The sequence below is a fragment of the Juglans microcarpa x Juglans regia genome, chromosome 4D, assembly GCF_004785595.1.
Source record: "Juglans microcarpa x Juglans regia isolate MS1-56 chromosome 4D, Jm3101_v1.0, whole genome shotgun sequence".
Classification (NCBI taxonomy): Eukaryota; Viridiplantae; Streptophyta; class Magnoliopsida; order Fagales; family Juglandaceae; genus Juglans; species Juglans microcarpa x Juglans regia.
The window spans coordinates 7,016,641-7,037,001 of NC_054600.1; the positions used below are offsets into that span (position 1 = coordinate 7,016,641).

The window sequence follows — 20,361 nt, forward strand, 5'->3', positions numbered from 1 at the left end:
AGAAGCACGTGTCAAAGTAGGAAAAGATGTAGAAAGTTAGTTAATTTTCTGTTATTGTATTTTATCTCTATAAATACATTCTGTACTTGTATTAATTCATCAAGTCAATTACATGAAAGCTTTTCTTTTCATCTACTCTGCCTTTGTTTTGTGTTCATCGAGTTTTACTTTCAAGTGTTCATCAGAAAGTTGAAATGGTATCAAATTGAAAACCATACTAGCTTCCACATATTTTCTTTCCTAAATCTTGCAATCTACATTGCAAATTCTGCTTAGGAATTCTCTTGAGATATTTTCGTGCATATTTTCTACATTTCTTGCATTTTCTTGGTAAAATGACAGAAGTAAACCCTCACAATTCTTTAGAATCTTCTTGTCCCTCTAATCCTTCAGATGATTCTTCTAGCCCATATTATCTTCATCCTAGTGATAATCCGGGTTCTCTCATGGTCTAAAAAGTCTTTGTAGGAGACAACTACATCGCCTGGAGTCGATCGATCACTATGGCTCTAATTGTCAAGAACAAGGTAGCTTTCATTGATGGTTCGATTACTGCTTCTCCTACTAATCAGCGTGTTCATCATACTGCTTGGCTCCGTGCCAATAATTTGGCACTTTCTTGGCTCATGAATTTTATTTCTAAAGATATTAGAAATAGTTTGCTTTATGTAGCATCTGCTGTAGATCTCTGGAATGAGTTAAAAACAAGATATTTGAGAAGTGATGGCCCAAGGGTTTTTCACCTTGAAAAATCTCTAAGTTCTATAACTCAGGCTTCTTCATCAATCACTGAATATTTCAGTGCTTTCAAAACCTTATGGGATGAGTATGTTAGCTATAGGTCATTCCCAACTTGCACTTGTGGAAAGATGGCATCATGCACATGCAATCTTTTTGATTTCTTACTACTTCGACAGCAATCTGATTATGTGTTAAAGTTCTTGGTTGGGTTAAATGATTCCTATGCTTCAGTCAGGAGTCAATTACTTCTTGTTTTCCCATTGCCAAGCATGGCTAAAGTCTTTTCTTTACTGCTTCAAGAGGAAAGCCAAAGACAATTAACCAATTCTGTATGCCATGAAACCCATGCCTTGTTAGTCAAACAGAATACTCAACAATTTGTTCAATCAAAGTTCTCCAAAGACAAGCAAAATAAGTCTTCTTTGTACTGCACTCACTGTGGATATAATGGACATACAGTGGAAAAATGCTTCCAACTTCATGGTTATCCACCTAGTTGGACTGGACCTAAAGGAAAGCGAAATCTTCCTACTACCCATGCTTCCATTTCAACTGGAGAGGTTTACATTCAAAACAGTAATGAGAATCAAAAGTTTTCTTTAACTTCTAAGGAATTTACTAAACTACTAGCACTTGCAAATTCAAATCCATCCCCTACACCAGTTGTGAATCTTGTTACTTCTCAATTCTCTGGTAAACTACCACATTCTTGTTATTCAATTTCTTCAACTTCACAGCATAATTTTTCTTGGATTTTGGATACTGGTGCAACAGATCACATGATCTGTTCACCCCTCTTATATTCTTTTACACCCAAGCAAATTAATACTTCCATTAATCTGTCTAATGGCAACTCTATCCTAGCTACTCATATTGGTACTGTCTGCCTCTCGAACACATTATTTCTACATAATGTGTTGTGTTCCAAGTTTTTTATTCAATTTGCTATTTGTTTCCAAACTAACAAAAGAATCTAATCTCTCTGTTTCTTTCTTTGATTCTTACTGTCTTTTACAGGACCAATCAACAAAGAAGATGATTGAGATTGCATTTGAGAAACATGGACTCTACCACTTATCTCAAACTACCTCAAAAGAGGCTACTTGCAATCAACCCCAGTTTAGTTCCTCATCTTTTGTTTCAGCCATTACTCAAACTCAATTAGATCTTTGGCACTATATATTAGGACATGTTTCTAACTCAAGATTACCTTTTCTTAGACAATTAGAATCGTCCATATCTCTTGATTCCACAAATGTTTGTGATATATGTCATTTAGCAAAGCAAAGAAAAGCTTTCATGTAATTGACTTGATGAATTAATACAAGTACAGAATGCATTTATAGAGATAAAATACAATAACAGAAAATTAACCAACTTTCTACATCTTTTCCTACTTTGACACGTGCTTCTTTAGACTTTAATTCCATTTTCTCAATTTGTGAGGCTGTACTCCAACAGTTAGGATGGATTTGATGCAGATCCTGATCCTGATCCTGATCCTGATCCTTTAAGTTCTATTCATCCTGGACTTGAATGAGCCAATATTTCTTCCGATTATTTGTTTAGAAAGGTTGATGAAATTAAGTAATGTGTCGGGATTTCATGTGAAGGATTTGAATAGCAGTTCAAAGCTCTCCTCATAGCCATTAAAGTTGGTCATCCATCTTTGGCTAAATCCACCTTTAAAAAAGAAAGGGAATTAAAGATGTTATCTCGCTCGATCAACTATGATGCTAGGGAAGGGAGTGTGCTTATAGGCAAAAGAAAGGTGAGGGCTGTCTCTAGTCTCTTATGAATCCAAAAATCTTTTCATTGAATGTTCAGGGGTTTAATTATTTCCATTAGCGTCTCTGGGTGAAGAATTTAATTCAAAAATGATAGGTGGATGTAATATGTTTACATAAAACTATAATTTAAACTAAGTTGAATATGTAATATGTAATATAATTCGAATATATTCAACTAAGTTAATTCGAATATGTAATATAAACTATGTTTACAGGAAATTATAATATGTAATAGTTTAAACAAAGTCGAAGTTTGTTGATCAAAATCTTATTTATAATTTATGAAGTTGTGCATATGTGGGTTGGTCCGCTTTAGTCTCTAAAGGGGCCTCAGGAGGTATTGTTGTAATGTGGGATATGAGGGTAGTTGAATTGGTTGAAGATCTAATGGGGACTTTTCAGTGGCATGCTATTTCAAAAACGTGGAGGATGGTTTTGAGTGGGCTTTCGCAGCAACTTATGGCCCAAATATATATATAGCAATTGAAATCTTTTGTGGGATGAGATGGCTGGACTATATGGTTGTTGGGATCTTCCTTGGTGCTTTGGAGGGGACTTCAACACTATTTGTTTCCCTAATGAGCGCTCGGGTAAATCTTAATCTCTTCAGTGATGTCTGATTTTTCAGATATTATTTTTGAACTGAATCTTGTCGAGTTTCCTATGAGTGGAGAGGATTTCACGTGGTCTAATGAGAGGTCATGGTCGAGGCTGGACAGATTTTTGGTTTTCTCTTCTTGGGAGGTCCATTTTCCTGATTTATGTCAGAAACGGCTTCCAAGACTATGTTCTTATCACTTTCCTATTCTTTTAAATTGTGGGGGTATTAATGGAGGACGTAGATATCTTAAATTGGAAAATATATGGTTGAAGGAAGAGGGTTTTGTGGATAGGGTGAGGGCTTGGTGGCCGTCATATCAGTGTTTTGGTTCTCCAAGTTTTGTTCTAACTAGGGGTGAAAATCGACCCCTTCGGTTCGGTTTTTGGGCTAAACAGACGCCGACCGAAAGTTAATTTTTGGGGGAGAAAATCGGCCAAAACCAGTCGACGGTGGGGAGAAACACCGACCGAAACCGTTGCTTCATTTCTTTGGTGGTTCACTGTCGGTTCCCAGACCGGGCTTCCTCTGAAAGAGTAGAGAGAGAAAGTGTTGCAGAGAAGAGAGAGAGAGAGAGGATGAGAACAGAGAAGAACGCGAGGAAGAAGACGAGAGGAGGAAGACGAAGTTATTTTGAAACGACGCCGTTTGGTTTAATACCAAACGCCGTCGTTTAAGTTGTGTTTAAAACATAACTTAGGCTTAAAACGACGCCATTCCACTTAGACTTAAGTAGAACGGCGTCGTTTTAAGTACATAATATATATATAAAAAAAATAGTTGTAGTCGGCCGGTTCAGCGGTTTGAACCAGGTTCGAACCGACGCCGAACCGGCCGATATCGGTTTTCTCTATTTGCTGCCGCACGCCGACCGGTTCTCCACCGGTTTCGGTCGGTTCTGAGCTCCGGCGGCCTGTCTTAGTCGGTCTAGGTCGGTTTCTCGATTCTTTGTACAACCCTAGTTCTATCTAGAACTTAAAACCTTAAAAAATGATTTAAAGATTTGGAATGCGGAAGTATTTGATAATTTGAATAAATAGAGGAAGACTCTTTCTGAACAACTGCACTCATTGGAGGATAGGGAGGTGATGGGTGGAATTTCAAAGGAGGATAGAGTAAGAAAAGTTGAGGTGGTAGCTGAACTAGAGAAGATTTTTTTATTGGAGAAGATCTCATGGAGGCAAAAATCTTGGGCTGAAGGAAGGTGATTATTGCACTAAATGTTTTTACCGTATGACAAACTCTCATCACAGAAACGATCCTTTGAATACTAAGGATCGCATTGTTACTTTTTACAAGAAGCTTTTCTGGGAGGATTCCTCTTGGAGACCCAAACTTGATGGGCTGGTTTTTAGGCATGTCGACCAGCACTTTGTGGACTGGTTGGAGAGACCTTTTGAGGAAGAGGAGATTCTAGATGTGGTTAGAAGGATGGTGTGTGATAAAGCCTTGGGTCTAGATGGTTTCTCTATAGCTTTATTCCAAGATTGTTGGGATATTGTGAGAATGGATATTAAGAAGGTTTTTATCGAGTTTCATGTGTACATGAAATTTGAGAAAAGCCAAAATCCCACTTTCATTGCCCTTATTTCCAAAAAAGTGGGGGTTGTGGAAATGAAGGAATTCCATCCTATAAGTCTGGTCAATGGGGTCCATAAGATCATTTCGAAGGTTCTCGCCAATCGTATGAGTGTGGTGATAGAAAAGATCATTTCAAAAATCAGAATTCATTCATTAGGGGGAAACAAATCATTGATTCAGTTTTAGTTGCTAATGAATGATTGGAAAGCAGACTTAGAGAGGGAGTTCCTGGCATTCTTGTTAAGCTAGAAATGGAAAAGGCTTTTGATCCTGTCAACTGGGAATTTCTTTTATATTTACAAGGGAGATATGGCTTGGAGAGAAATGGTGTGTCTGGATCAAACATTATATCTCTACGGTTAGATTTTCAATCTTGGCAAATGATTCCCTGACTGGATTTTTCACTAGTTCTCGAGACTTGTGAAAAGATGATCGGATCCCTTGTCTCCTTTCTCTTTATTATTGTTATGGATGCTTTGAGTAGAATGATTAATGCAGTTATGGAAGAGGATTTCATGTCAGGTTTTTTGGTGGGAGGAGTCTCTCGTGGTAGTATCAAGGTCTCAAATCTTATGTTCGCTAGTGACTCTTTTATTTTCAGCAGTGCTAATCATGACCACCTTTGATCGTTGAGAGCTCTTTTATTATGCTTTGAACCTATTTTTGGGCTTAGAGTCAACTTATCTAAGTCATAAATTGTCCAGTGGGTCATGTTTCGAATATTAGGGACATAGCAAATATTTTGGGTTGTAATATCTCATCTCTTCCCATGAAATATCTAGACTTTCCCTTGCGTGCCTCTTATAAATCTTTATCAATTTGGGATGGCGTGACTGAGAAGATAGAAAGAAGGTTGGCTGGGTAGAAAATGATTTATTTATCAAAAGGGGGAAGAATTACTTTGATTAAGTACGTTGTCCAATCTTCCAATGTATTTTCTTTCCCTTTTTCCTTTGCCTGTTGGGGTGACTAGTAGAATTGAAAGAATCTTCATAATTTTTTGTGAGGTGATCTTGGGGATGACAGGAAGCTCCATCTTGTAAGTCGGGATAAAGTCTATTCAACAATTACTTGAAGGGGTTTGAGGTCCGTAATTTGAGGCTTTTTAACAAAGCCATTCTTGGTAAGTGGTGGAGATATCAATTAGAGAGGGATGCATTATGGAAAAATATTATTATTGATGCTAAATATGGAAGGGCTTGGGGGAGTTGGTGTTCTAATGAAGTTAGAAGGGTGTATGGTGTGGGCTTGTGGAAGTACATATGGAATGGGTGGGGGAATTTGCCAATCACATTTTGTTTAAGGTTGGAGGAGGAGATAGGATTCACTTTTGGCATGATCTTTGGTGTGGGGATTTGGCACTCAAGAATGTTTTTCCTTCCCTTTTTAGAATGGCAAGGATTAAAGACGCCACTGTAGCTGATTCTGTATCATTTCCCAATAATATTCCCCAATGGAATGTGAGATTTATTAGAGATATTCATGATTGAGAAATGTTGATTGTTACTAACTTTTTTAGTAGATTGTATGACATAAAAATGGAAAATGGTGTAGGGAGGAGATGATAGAATGTTGTGGCAACATGTTAGAAATTCAATTTTTTCTGTTCGTTCTTCTTATAAAGTGTTGACATGCCATTGTGTCAACCAATTCCCTCGGAAGTATATTTGGAGATCCAAGGTTCCAACTAAGGTTGCTTTTTTCTGCTGGTTGGTGTCACTTGGGAAGATCCTAACAAATGATAATTTGAGGAAGCACGATATAATTTGCCTAGACTGGTGTTACTTGTTCAAGAAAGATGGAGAGTCGGTTGATCATTTGTTTCTACATTGTGAGGTGGCAAAAAGTATTTGGGATGAGATTTTCAGTAGTTAGGTGTAGCTTAGGTGATCCTCAAGAGAGTGGTGGATCTATTCGCTTGTTGGAAAGGATATATGGGTAGTCATCATATTGCTGAAATTCTGAAGAGGATTCATCTATGCTTAATGTGGTGCTTATGGCTGGAAAGAAATGGACGCTATTTTGATGATAAAGAACGTTTGTTGAGAGAATTTAGAGAGTTTTTCTTTCGAACTCTTTGGTTTTGGGCAAAAACTCTTGTACTGAATGAGGATATTTTAAATGCTTCTTTTATAGATTTTGCTAGTTACTAGTTCTTAGCTTGTATTTAGGTGTTTCCATTTGTATACTTCTTGTCTACTTAGATTATGCCTAACTACTGCATTATTAAAATCTCTTTTTACTCATAAAAAAAAAAAAAAAAAAACTACCAATAACTTTTGGAATATAATCAATTTTTTTTTATTACCAATCTGTTTCTTATCGGGTCGGGTGAGGTCGGTCATGTGTTTGTTTGTTTGTTGTTTGGGGTACACTTCGAGTTGTGATCAATCACGAATCCATGCACCTGGATCATTCAAGAAATTAACTAAAGCACCTAGCTCTGAATTGGATCACGAATTTCATTTCATCGGTTGCTTGGAAGGACGTGCATGTATGGTAAATTGGTATGAAGTCTACCATGTTTTTCTACAAACTTAAGCCAGTTGAGCTGTCCTAAATTACATAATTTGATCTCGATTGCACCCAAGTTCAATTCGAGGTTCAAAGGTACTATCTAATGTTTGGGAATTCAAAGATTATACCGAGTCCCGATTCAAGTATCTGGCATTAAAACATCATCAAAATATCTCGATAATATTTTGCTCTTACGCTACAATGAAAAGGCTTATTTATATGAAAAAGAAGAAGAAGAAGGTTTCTAATTTTGAGCTATCTGCCAAAAACCATCCGTCCCATTGCCATGAGATGGCAAAGCCAATACTATTGGAACGACAAAAATTTCCCACTGTATAAAGATGGCAACCCTGTGACAAGCTACTAAGCTTAATTTCTTATCTGTACACAAATCTAAAACCTTTCTAAGAATACGGACCATAGCAAGCAGCCGGGGAGTAGGTTTGGCTATTACTACAGAAAAACTCAAACTCCTAATTTGGCTTAAAATGATATGGCCCTTCAAAGCCTTAAGCCAGTTAGCTGCTCTTTGACTTGTGTAACACTTCCTTCAGAACAGCAGCAATTCTATGCGCCATGTGCCGCTCTAAAAACATCTCTTTGACCCTTTCATAACCTCTTTTCCCCATTGTGAGCCTTCTTTCAACATGAGTGGCGAGTTTCACAATATTTTTGGCAAGGGGAGAAATCCCTTCTTTTCCAACAGGATGCAACAGACCTGTCGTCTCATTCACTACGATCTCTGTGGTGCCACCTGCCGCTGTTCCCTACCAAATGTTTTTTAAGAATGAAGCTTCCTTTAGTGCATCAGAATAGAAGAAAATTCGGCTACACTGCTCTTGTTACTTTTCTTTATTCATTTTACTTTCTTTCTCACGAATACTGTTCATTTTTCTGATAAGAATTAGGGCCTTCGCTAGGAGACGAGTGCCAAAAACAAAAAGAAAGGAGTTAATTACCAGTACAGGCAGCTGAAATGCCATAGCTTCGATTGTTATCCTACCAAAGCATTCTCCTCGGGCCTGGATGCAAGTTATATATTAGAACGGATTATTAGGATCATGTACTCCAACTAATTATTCGAAGAGAACAAGAAACTTATAAGTGAACAGACAGACTGATCAGAAGACCAAGACAATGTAAATTGTAATGATTAAAATAAAACCGGCATGCCCATGATGAAACTCAGTAGATCCATAAGATGCAAAACAGAGCAAAGAAAATAGTTCAAAGCTCTTATATGGCTTCTGTTTCATAATCATCTGTCTTAGACACATTCATACTTGGTGCCTTACATGCCTTCTAAATGTATTTTAAGATGTGCTTTCAGGCTAAGTATCCGCAAAATGAATTACAACTAAAAATAGAGTATCATCACAACAAACCCTAGTTCCCCAGATGAAGACCAGATTTCTTTCTCATATTGTATTTGCTATTATATTCAGTTTTCATTCATGTATTGCAGTTTGTTTGCAGGATATTTTGTTCCTCTATTTAACTACTTGTTTTTCCCTTCTTAGCTGATGAGATGACCAAGATACGGGAAGTTAAGGAGTGGTAGGCAAGCCAAAGAATAGGGCAAATAGTGACAAACTTTTTTTATTGGTAATGACATTGTTGCTAACTAATAATCCATAAAACAGAAACAATCAATGTGCGCATGAAAATAGCCACCATCAATATAAGATCAATAACAAATAAACTAATTTAGTGCTTAAAACAAGATATAGCATCAGAGAGAGAGAGAGAGTTACAGGTATATCAAGATTACCTGGGAATTCTGAACGAGAACATCGATTGCAGCTAGGTAAGGTGCTACAGTCAGAGTTTTATTTACAAAGTGAACTCGATCTTGAATTTTCTTCAGCATTACAAAGTTACGTAATTCTGACTCAAACTTGGTCTGAGCAGTCATGTCACTTCCAACGATAATGGCATGCATTGCTGGCACCTGCACCTTCTTCTCTTGAATCAGTTGCAAGCTTTCATAGAATGAACGCAAAAATAAATCCTGGCCTTTTCCACGTGAAACACCTGTTATATCGAGTAACACAGTGCCCATAAGCTATGAGTATACAAATAACTAGCGTAAACCTAACAAGCATTCTTTTGGTGTCAATTGGTCTGGGTTGAAGCAGTTGCAACTACAATATGCTGGCATATATATGATAACATCAGTAATGAAAGCATACTGTTTATGATAGCAAATAGCAAATCTTCATTTCGCACTCCAAGCGACTCCCTGACATGTTCACGCAAAACCCTTTTCGCTACACTGTCTTCAGCAACTTCCATAAGTTCCTTGCTATTTCCAAGGTGAACAACATAGGTATCAGGCATTTTAATTCTGCAGAGAGCAAATGAGTGGAAATATTATCCTCAGCATTCGATTGAAAAAACAGAGGATTGAGGAAAAAATATTGCCTTACGAAATACTGGATCCCAAAACATAATTGCATTTGAGAGTTTCTAACCCATTCAACCCACCAAACCTGCCAGAACTGTAATGAATCAAAGGTTGTCCCTCTAAGCCCAGGCATGTGTATGTGTTTATGTGGTTCTAATGATGGATTTGGGTTGGGACTGATCTCCCCTTTGGGCCAAGGTCTACGACTTTAGTAGTTCAATTAAAACATTTTGGCCTTGTTTGGATTCAGAAAGCATCTCAACTCATCTCATCTCATCTAATCATCATTACAACTTTCCCAAATTCCCATACAAAATACAATAAACAGTTCAATGTTTTCAAATCCCAAAGTAAAAATAATATTAAAAAATAATATTTTAACAATATTTTATTCAACTTTCATCTCATCTTATCTCATTTGTGTAACCAAATGAAGGGTCACCAAGGATATGCAATGATACTGGAAAAAAAGAGACCATCATTCCAACCTCAATTACCCAGCTAAGGTAAAGCTAGATGGAAACAAAAAGACCACTATTGAAAGAGAGTGAGTTTCCTCATTTGAAAGAAGAAAAGAGGCACCATATAACAAAGAAAAACCTTTTATTAGATAGCCTTTTCCCTCTTAGAACATGTCCCAAGTTTATGATCGACTGACCCGTAACACATTAAGGTAACCACACCTATAAGGACTAAACTAACCGAGTTCACATTAAGATTTTAGAAGCCTACCTCAAGCGCTCATGAGTCCTACTCTTCCAGTATTCTGCCGTTACATGTGAATCAATCATAGCACCAGCAACCAAAGGCAGGTGCTTGACATAGTCCAGTTTGAAGTAATGCCCACGCATTTCATGTATCCACCACAATACTTTAGGTAGAACACGAGGAACATTTTCCTTGAGAACAGCATCTAGCCATTTCCCAGCAACTGCTGTGTTCAAAACAACCAAATCAGCTTTGAGGGCTGTTTCTAAAGCTTGCTGACCCTTGGCAGAGAAGACCTAAAAAGTGTGTATATAGAGGCATGATTAGAAGCAAGAGACATCAATCAAACCCTTCAAAATTAGCACCAACACTGCATATTAACCATATACAGGCTGAAATTTAACACGCAAACAACAAGAAGATTTTCCTTAAGAAAGCCACAGCAACATTTTGGTCTAAATAGTAGTACTCTGAATATTAGACCAGGTACAGAAGGCAGACTGCTTCCTCTACCGTAAAAGATATAAAACTACTCACCCACTAAGAATTTGGGCTCAAGTGGTGACGGGTTGGCTGGGATTTGGTAGGCATTAGGTCAAAAACTTAACAAGCAAGACAAAAGATCAAATATATTTTTTTTGATAAGTGTAAGTATATTATATATAAAAGAATAGGCAAAAGCCACGTTCAGTACAAAGAATGTCCTAATTAAGTAGGAGCATTAGAAACAAGGAAAGTATGGAAATCTTGGCCATTATAGTTAACAGCATTGGCCCAAGTACAAAGAGTTCTAAAAAAACAAAGTGTTAAGTTCCTCCATTGTTCTTTCTTTGTCCTCAAACGTTCGTTTATTGCATTCCTGCCATAAACACCACATAACGCAAATAGGCAACATCTTCCATACAGCCTTGATTTGATGGTTACCTCTTAGATCTGTCCAACTAGCCAACATCTCCACTACAGACTCGGGCATAACCCACCCCAATCCTAGTCTTCTGAATACTTCATTCCAAATCTCTCGAGCTATATCACAATGTAGTAGAAGGTGATCGACAGATTCACCCTCGTTCTTGCGCATGCAGCACCAATCTGCGATGATCACCCCTCGTCTTCTCAAATTATCCGTTGTGAGGATCGTACCCAAAGAAGCTGTCCACACAAAAAATGCTGCTTTGAGAGGCGCCTTGTGTCTCCAAATCCTTTTCCGAGGGAACTGAGTTGGAGGTTCTTGAGACAGCGATTTATAAAACGAGCGAACCGAGAATAAGCCTTTTCCCGTATGTTTCCACCACAACCTATCAGCTTGATGGTTACTGCATTAGAGTGAATACAAGTGGCTGAAAAGAGCTGCAAAACTGTCAACTTCCCAATCATGTGCCGCCCGGCTAAAATTAATGTTCCATTGTATTTGTTCCCCCACTAACACCATAACTTCCGCCACAAAGACATCATTGTCACTTGCCACCCTAAAAAGAACAGGAAATAGATCCTTTAAAGCACCATTACCACTCCAAATATCATACCAAAATTTGATCCTAGTCCCATCTCCAAGACAAAATCTTGTGTGCTTGACAAAGACCCCCCATCCTTTTCGTATATGTTTCCACAAACCTACACCATATGCCCCACTCACTTTATTGGTACACCATCCCCCCCATAATTCTCCATATTTACTCTCAGTCACCAGTTTCCATAAAGCCTCAGGTTTTTTATGGTATCTCCACAACCATTTCCCAAGTAGCACCCGATTAAAGATTCTCAAATTTTCCAATGCCCAAACCACCAGAAGAGATAGGTCTGCATACTTTTTCCCATCTGACTAGGTGGAATTTAAACTTTTCACCCAATCCTCCCCACATGAAATCTCGTTGAAGTTTCTCAATGCGAACCGCCACACTTGCTGGGATAGGGAATAAGGACAAAAAATAGGTCGGTAAGTTAGATAACGTACTCTTTATCAAGGTAATCCTACCACCTTTTGACAAATACAATCTCTTCCATTCTGCTAATCGACGCTCTACTTTCTCAATCACTGTATCCCATATAGAAGCCGCTCGCGAGGCGGCCCCCAATGGAAGCCCAAGGTATGTCATTGGGAGTGAAGCAATCTTACACCCCAAAGTATTAGCCAACTGTCTTAGACGTTGTACACCTCCGATAGGTACCATCTCTGATTTATCCAAGTTCACTTTCAACCCTGAAACTGCTTCAAAACAAAGAAGAATGGCCTTTAAAACACGAATCTGATTGTTATCTGCCTCACAGAAAATAAGTGTATCATCTGCAAATAATAAATGCGAAATATTAATAAGTCCCCCACCCGGGGATCCTATTGAATAACCACTCACGCCCATTTGAAACCAGGGCTGAGGTCATTCTGCTCAAAGCCTCCATTACAATAACAAACAGAAGTGGTGACAGCGGATCTCCTTGTCTAAGGCCTCGTGTACTGTTAAAAAAACCCGTTGGACTTCCATTTATCAGAACTGAAAATTTTGCCGTAGATATACACCAACGGATCCACGATCTCCATCTTTCCCCAAAACCACACCTCCTTAGGAGATCAAGCAAAAACTCCCAATTAACATGGTCATACGCTTTCTCCATGTCTAGTTTGCAAATAACCCCAGCACTACCAGCTTTCAGTCTGCTGTCCAGACATTCATTTGCGATAAGGACCGCATCTAAGATCTGTCTATCCTTTACAAAAGCATTTTGAGGCTTTGAGATAATCTTTCCCACTACCTCACTAAGACGGTTCGCAAGTACCTTAGAGATGATCTTATAAACCCCATTTATTAGGCTAATGGGTCGGAACTCCCTAATCTCTTCAGCCCCAACCCTCTTCGGAATCAACAGAAGAAAGGTGGCATTTAGGCTTTTCTCGAATTGTCCAGCCGAATGAAACTCCTGGAACACCTTCATGAGATCATCCTTTAATACCTCCCAGCATGTTTGAAAAAAACCATGGAAAAACCGTCAGGACCCGAAGCCTTATCTTTGGCCATCTTCCTCACCACTTTGAAAACCTCAGCCTCCTCAAATGACCTCTCCAAACGAATGCCATCCATAGGCCCAATGGAGTCAAAAGCTAACCCATCAGGCTTCGGATGCCAACCCTCCTGTTCAGTAAGAAGTTGTTCAAAGAACCCAACTACATGATCATTAATTCTCTGTTCATCCTTACAATCAGCCCCATCTATCTTCAACATCTCAATATTATTAGATCTTCTATGAGAATTGGCTACCCTGTGAAAAAACTTAGCGCATCTATCACCTTCCTTCAACCATAACGCTCTAGACTTTTGTCGCCACGATATCTCTTCTAAAAGAATGATCCTCTCAAGATCTGCAGCCGGCACTAGTTTTTTAGTTAATTCTTCCTGAGTTAAGACCCTAGACTCTTGTAACCTTTCCATTTCAGCTATCTCCCTTGTCTTGGTTTTCTTTTGATCCCCAATGTTCCCAAAAGACTGACTATTCCACAATTTTAAGTCTTGTTTTAAAGCTTTCAATTTACCCGCGAAAGAAAAACTTGGGAGTACCCTGAAAATGATAACATGACCACCACTGTTTCACCCTATCAACAAAACCTTCCGTTTCCAACCACATGTTTTCGAACTTAAAATATTGATGTCTTCTTTGAATCCCACCAGAATCTAACATTATGGGCCAATGATCCGAACATAACCGAGGCAATCTCTTTTGCCAAACCTCCGGGAAGTGACTTTCCAACTCAGGAAAAATTAAGAATCTATCTAGTCGAGACCATGTCTGATTATTGGCTCACGTACTTAAACCCCCCGCCATTGGTACATCCACTAAATTCAACTCAAAGATACATTCTGAAAAATCAGACATAACTGGGCGCATTCTTCTATTACCGAAACTCTCACTAGGATATCTTGTAACATTGAAATCTCCACCAATACACCATGGAAGATCCCACCAACTATATACACTGGCTAATTCATCCCACAATAGTCTACGATTATTGTCTGAATTTGGGCCATAAATCCCTGCCAATGCCCACAAGAAGCCATCTGATACGCTCTTAAACGAGCATGCTACCGAAAACAACCCTGTAAACTCCTCCTTTTTCTCCACCACCCTTTGATCCCACATCACCAAAATACCTCCTGAGGCCCCATTAGCTGCCAAATGTACCCACTCCACGTGTGCGCAACTCCATAAACTTCTTACAATTCTTGTGGTGATGACTTTCAACTTTGTCTCCTGTAAGCAAACAATGTCCGCCTTCCACCCTCTCAACAAGTTTCGTACTTGAAGACGCTTACTCGGTACATTTAGACCGCGAACATTCCATGAAACAATTTTTGGTTTCATTTGGGAAAGGCCAGCCACTTTCCTTTAGTCCTCTCCCTACTAGAGCTACCTTCAGAGTTCATTGACCAAGTCAACCTCCTTTGTTCACGCTGTTTTTTGGATCCCACTTTCTTTTGTTGTTGATGACCCGCTTCGATAGCCGTGAGTAATGCCATGAACTGCTCCTCATAACCTTCACACTTCAAACCCACCATTTTTTGAATATCTTTTACTATGTTAAAGACCCAATCTGATGCACTCGACGGATCTGGAAACAAACACTTCAATGGGATAGGATTTTGCATTCGAAATTCCGGTTGTTCCTCCATATGCTCTTCTCCTAATACCACTCCCACTTCCCCAGCAGAGTTGTTTGACACCTAAATAAGTCTCTGGGAATTCTCCTCAACAGAAAGGAATAAGTCTTCACTAACCGAGTCCCCTATTTCACTCTCCCCCATAAAAACGCCATCGTTGAACGACACATAGGCACTTGCCGGACCCTCGCCGCCTCCCCCACACTCCGTCTACAGTTTCTGTGCACTCCCCAGAGGAGGAAGTGCACTCGGTGGTGGTGGAAGGTCCACTTCTAGAACTGTCGCGTTCTCCTTCGTCGCCTGCATGTGCATCCCGCCCTCTTGATGCTCCACCACCTTCCTCGGTGGTTTCTGAGGTTGTCCCGAAGAGGATTCCGGCAAGTCCACAGCCCTCTGATGGAGGCGCGGTGACAGTTCCCGCGGTGAAGGCTTCCTTCCTCCCCCCGCAAAAGCTACCCTAGGCCTCCACTCGTTTCGGGCCCTAGGCTTGGGCCTCCATTCTTGTCCATGGGTGACACGGGCCTGACTTAGACTCGGCCCATACTGGCCCACTCGATAAAATGTGCCCCTTGTCTACCCCTCCACCTTTCTAGCCCTTAAACTCCTCGTTTCGTCTAACACCAAGCCATCCCCGACAATTCTCAACAACTTGGCCACTTCCCCCTGCAAATTCCCCAACTGCCATTGCACATCCCTCACCATGCAGTGTACCTCCCGCACGTCTCTTTCACACTCTCTTTCCTGAAAGGAGCCTAGAGGCACTCGAGACTCTTCACCATCTTGTCCTCCCCCGCCGGCCACATTTTTTGACGCAACTAAGGTCACCGCTTCTTTATAGGATTTCGATTGTGCTTCCTCCCCCCCACTTCCTCCTCGGGACATCGCCACCAAACCTAGTTCTCTTTCTAAGCACCTGAGTAACCTCTCTCAGCACCTCCCTCATTCTTCTCCATCCCCTTCCCCTTTCTTCTTCAGGAATAAAAATGACGCTACGGCGGCCCCCTTCAGCATACACCGCTACTTCCATAAATCTGCCACAATTATTGGAGCATCTCTGCGCAATGAAACTCCGATAACCCTTCCTTCTTGACAAGTAATAATCCTTTCTTACACCAATCTCACTCTCCTCCAAAGCTCTCTCAAGCCACTGCACAATGCTCATACCCATCAGTAACTCCTGCTTAAACCTCCTATCTCTCTCAGTGATACGTACCAGACCTCCTTCTCTCACGACGGAGAAAATCTTCGATTCAATGACAAGCTCCCAAGAGCTTACCATTTTAGTCATCGTCGACGAAGATATTAAAACTAACTAACCATCATCCTCAAACGGCAACAAACAAGGAAAAATTATTTTACTGTTTTTCACCCTCGTACGGAGAGAAAAACTATTCCCCTGTACATGTCTTCATTCTTGCTAATGAATTAACTTCGTACAAAAGATCAAATATATAAGCCAATAAATAAATTACCTGCACTCCTCGGTCTAACATCTTATGCTCCAAACTGTAAATAACCTCATCAGATTCGGGAGGCTTTTGGATTGTAATCCAACAAACCTCAGCACCAACACTTCTTAAAAGAAATGCAAGCTCCATCAGCAACAATGGTCCACCTGAAAGAATATGAACAAAAATATTTAAAACAACAAAGTGAAAGAAGATGCCCGTGCAGTTTTGTTAGACAGAAAGGAGTTAAAAGGAACAATATCTTATGTAATATAGCATAGCAATTGCACGCAGAAATTGGTTTTGCAGTCCTCAATAAAAACTCAGTTATCAGCATATAAAAAAATATATGAACTCAACTCGATGAAGCGTCAACATCTGTTAAATTGGGCCTATTTTACTAAGGAATAATCAATTGTCAAGGTGTTGTACATCTCCCAATCATAGCATATATTATCAATTTATCATAGACAAGCAATGCCCCCTAACAATAAATACAAGAGCACGAGAGAGAAATTTACAAAACCAAGTACATTAAAAACTAACTAATAATGCAGTAAAAGAATAATGAATAAATGATTTTGGATAAAGCAAGTTGAATGAAAGAAGCGATAAGCAGAGCTACCGGAAAGAGAGAGCTCGTGCGAGACGAGCAGGACGAGCTTGGACTTCATAAAACTTAGTGGACTCGCCCTGGACCCGGACCGCGAAACCGAGTTAACCCGCTTATCCACGATTTCGGGGTGGCGATCGCATGAGTCAAAGGCGGATCTGATGAAGAACGCGATCAACGTGGAGACGGAGAGCAGTAGAAGGAGAGCAAGGAGCCAGCGCTTGTGCAAAGCGACCCACCCGCTCGAGTGCTTCGCCATTGGTAGGGTTAGTAGGGGTTCGGACTGCGAGCTTGGCTACGAGCTTTTTCGGCATTTTAGGGTTTGGATTCGGCTCTCGGCGCGGTACTCTTTGCACATTTGGCTATGCGGAATTGACACTTGTAAAGAGTATAGACTAAAGAGGGCTTTGGATTTTGTTGAGGATTTCGACAAACGACAATGGCGTTGGAACTTTGAAGCTTCGCACCAGTCTATGGGAATGGAGACAATCGACTTTATGAATAGTATCGTTTAAAATCCACTTGAGAATCGGAGTATATATGAGTTCAATATACTATTTATATTCGGTAATTTTATTGTTAATGTGCCTGACAGATATTTATGAGTATTGATATATATAGTTATTTTTATGTATTTATTATGTATTTTATTGATGTGATTAATTAAATTAATTAATTTATATTAAAAAAATAATATAATTAATCACATTAATATAGTATATAAAAAAATACATACAAATGACTGCAGATAGCAGTTTTAGATATTTATTGATTGTCGTAGTTTGACTATTAAATTTAAAAGATGTTATGATTAATACATGGACGGTCAGAGTTTTCCCCTGAATTGGATTGGGCGAAATTTGCTTCACTTATCTATAAATACACTTATCTATAAATGTGACAAGGCATCATTCATTAAAACAACATTCATACGACTTTTACCGATGTTATTAAATTTTTTTTCGTTAGTTAAAAAAAAAGATTTAAACTATATTTCAATACATTGGATTTCTTGATCAAGTAATATCATATATTGTTCATTAAAATTATGTTATATACAGTCAATTACAAGTATTCTTTGCTCACTTTATTGACGTAATAAAATTTAACAGTTATTTTATATTAAAAAAAGTAACGCAACCAATCACATCAGCTGCATAAAGTTACATTAGCATTGACTTGTGCATAATTATATCCAAATTTGAGTTAAAAAGGACATCCAAATGGCTTTAGCTTACTTCAATCAATTTCATCCCACATTGATGCAAGTATAAGAGACAATAACAATTAAAAACGTTTTGCCTAAATCTATAATTCCTTGCATATTTGTTAAAACAGCTGTAGCAAAAGTCATTCTTAATTGATCTATGTTTAAGCCAATGTATAACATTTTTTAGACATTTTTAGCCAGCTTTTGCACTGCACTGGCATTTGGTTAGCCAATATTAGCTATGGGTGCATCTTGACTATTCTATGCCTACTTTGATGCAAGCATATTTTGGGTCAAATTAATCATATATATTATAGCTTGCTAGATAAGATCAATGCCACTGTTCTAAATTAGAATTTGAGAGTCCTCCGATTGGCAGTTATAGAATCTAACTTTTATTAATAGATTTGAGAATAATTATTAGGTATTTTGGAAAACACTTTGTACATGATATATAGACGGGATGAGTAGGAATTTTTAGGTATCTAGTGATTTTCTTAGTTTTGGCATTCGGAATCTCAGAAAAAGCTTACAACTTGCCATAGCACCTGAAACAGATTGAAAAGATATTGTCTCTATATTGATAACTAATACACATGAGTACAAATATATAAAAGTGTAATCCCATAATTTTTGGAGATCTAAAATATGTCTATAAAAAAGATAGGATAGCACAAGCTGGATGGATGATTTGTGGAGCTAGCTGGGGGATTGATTTGCTGACTTTATTGTCTGCACATGAGTTGGTGAAGCTTTAACTGAACCATTTAATGTAGAGGATATGCTAACTGGGAAAAATCTGTCCACTGTCACGCCCTTGCAAGTTCAATAGGGAGGAAGCAACAGCGTGCTTGGAATAGAGTGTAAAAATTCGGCTCAACTAGGGGATTGGTGAGGATGTCTGTAGGTTGATCCTTGCTGAAAATAAAACAAACTTGAAGCCATTTGAGGCTAACTCGTTCTCGTACAAAATGGAAATCAACGTGCTTAGTATGAGCATGAAAAATGAGGTTGAGGCAAATAAACATCAAGTTCTCGAAGAAGATCTTGTAGCCATATTAATTCAGCTATTAAGTTGGCTAAGGCTTTTTACTCAATCTCATTGCTGGACTAGGCAACTGTTTGATGCTTGAGAGAGCTCCATGAAATTAAATTATTGCCATAGAAAATTAGATAGCCACTTGTAGAACAACAATCATTAGGGCAACCGGTCCAATCTGCATCTGAGTAGGCCTGGAGAAGATTAGAAGAATTTGGTTTTATACGAAGACCATGCGTGAATGTGGCCTTAAGATAGCGCAAGATGCATTTGACAGCTGTCCAATAGTTAACAGTGGGACAATGCATATATTGGCACACATGGTTGACTGCAAATGAGAGATCAGACCTAAAGAGCAAGACATATTGGAGGGGTCCCACTGTGCTACGATAGAGTGTAGGGTCGTGAAAAACATCACTATCAAATAGTGTGAGGGTGTGAGGTGAAGACAATGGTGTGGCTATGGGATTGGCATTAGTCATATTTGTGCGGTGATGGAGGTTCATGACATATTTTTGTTGTGAAAGGATAAGCCGTCAAAATCAAATTGTGCTTCAACCCCTAGAAAATAATGAAGTTGGCCAAGATCTTTAATGTGAAAGCTATTCTGGAGATGTCACAAGAGAGAATCAACCGCTTGAGATGAGGAGCCTATAATGTGGATATCATCGACATAGACTAGAATAAATAGCTCCAAATTGTGCTAGCGATGGATGAAGAGAGAACTGTCAGCTTTGGATGAGAGAAAACCGAATTCAAGTGGCCAAGAATTGAGCTTAGCAAACCATGATCGGGGAGCCTTCTTAAGGCCATAAATGGCCTCTATGAGCTGACAAACATGATGGGGATATTGTAGGTGAATAAAACCAGGCAGCTAGGACATAAACACTGATTTGGTCAGATCACTGTTCATAAACGTGTTGTTAACGTCAAGTTGCCGAATCTGCCATTTCCATTTGATTGCAAGAGATAAGTTAAGCCGAATAGTTAGTGGTTTAACAATCGGGCTGAAGGTTTCACCATAGGCCATGCCAGATTGTTGATGAAATCCTTTGGCCACTAAGAG

The 20,361-nt window shown here is 39.1% G+C and overlaps 2 protein-coding genes across 3 annotated transcripts; one reads left to right on the forward strand and one right to left on the reverse strand.

Moving 5' to 3' along the window:
* Nucleotides 1-503: 503 nt before the first annotated feature.
* LOC121260094 lies at nucleotides 504-2,281 on the forward strand. The gene is made up of 2 exons (XM_041161946.1): nucleotides 504-1,434; nucleotides 2,223-2,281. The coding sequence occupies exons 1-2, from the start codon at nucleotides 504-506 to the stop codon at nucleotides 2,279-2,281; spliced, it is 990 nt and encodes a 329-aa protein (XP_041017880.1).
* A 5,174-nt stretch (nucleotides 2,282-7,455) lies between these two features.
* LOC121260570 lies at nucleotides 7,456-17,569 on the reverse strand. Of its 2 annotated transcripts, none has more exons than XM_041162506.1 (7): nucleotides 17,059-17,569; nucleotides 16,458-16,600; nucleotides 10,367-10,638; nucleotides 9,420-9,574; nucleotides 8,999-9,261; nucleotides 8,187-8,249; nucleotides 7,456-7,987 (listed from the first exon to the last, which is right to left on the reverse strand). In XM_041162506.1, the coding sequence occupies exons 1-7, from the start codon at nucleotides 17,303-17,305 to the stop codon at nucleotides 7,961-7,963; spliced, it is 1,170 nt and encodes a 389-aa protein (XP_041018440.1). In that variant the 5' UTR covers nucleotides 17,306-17,569; the 3' UTR covers nucleotides 7,456-7,960. The 2 variants fall into 2 exon arrangements, with proteins under 2 accessions (XP_041018440.1, XP_041018438.1); XM_041162504.1 differs by having other exon boundaries at nucleotides 7,456-7,994; nucleotides 17,059-17,568.
* Between the last annotated feature and the right edge of the window lie 2,792 nt (nucleotides 17,570-20,361).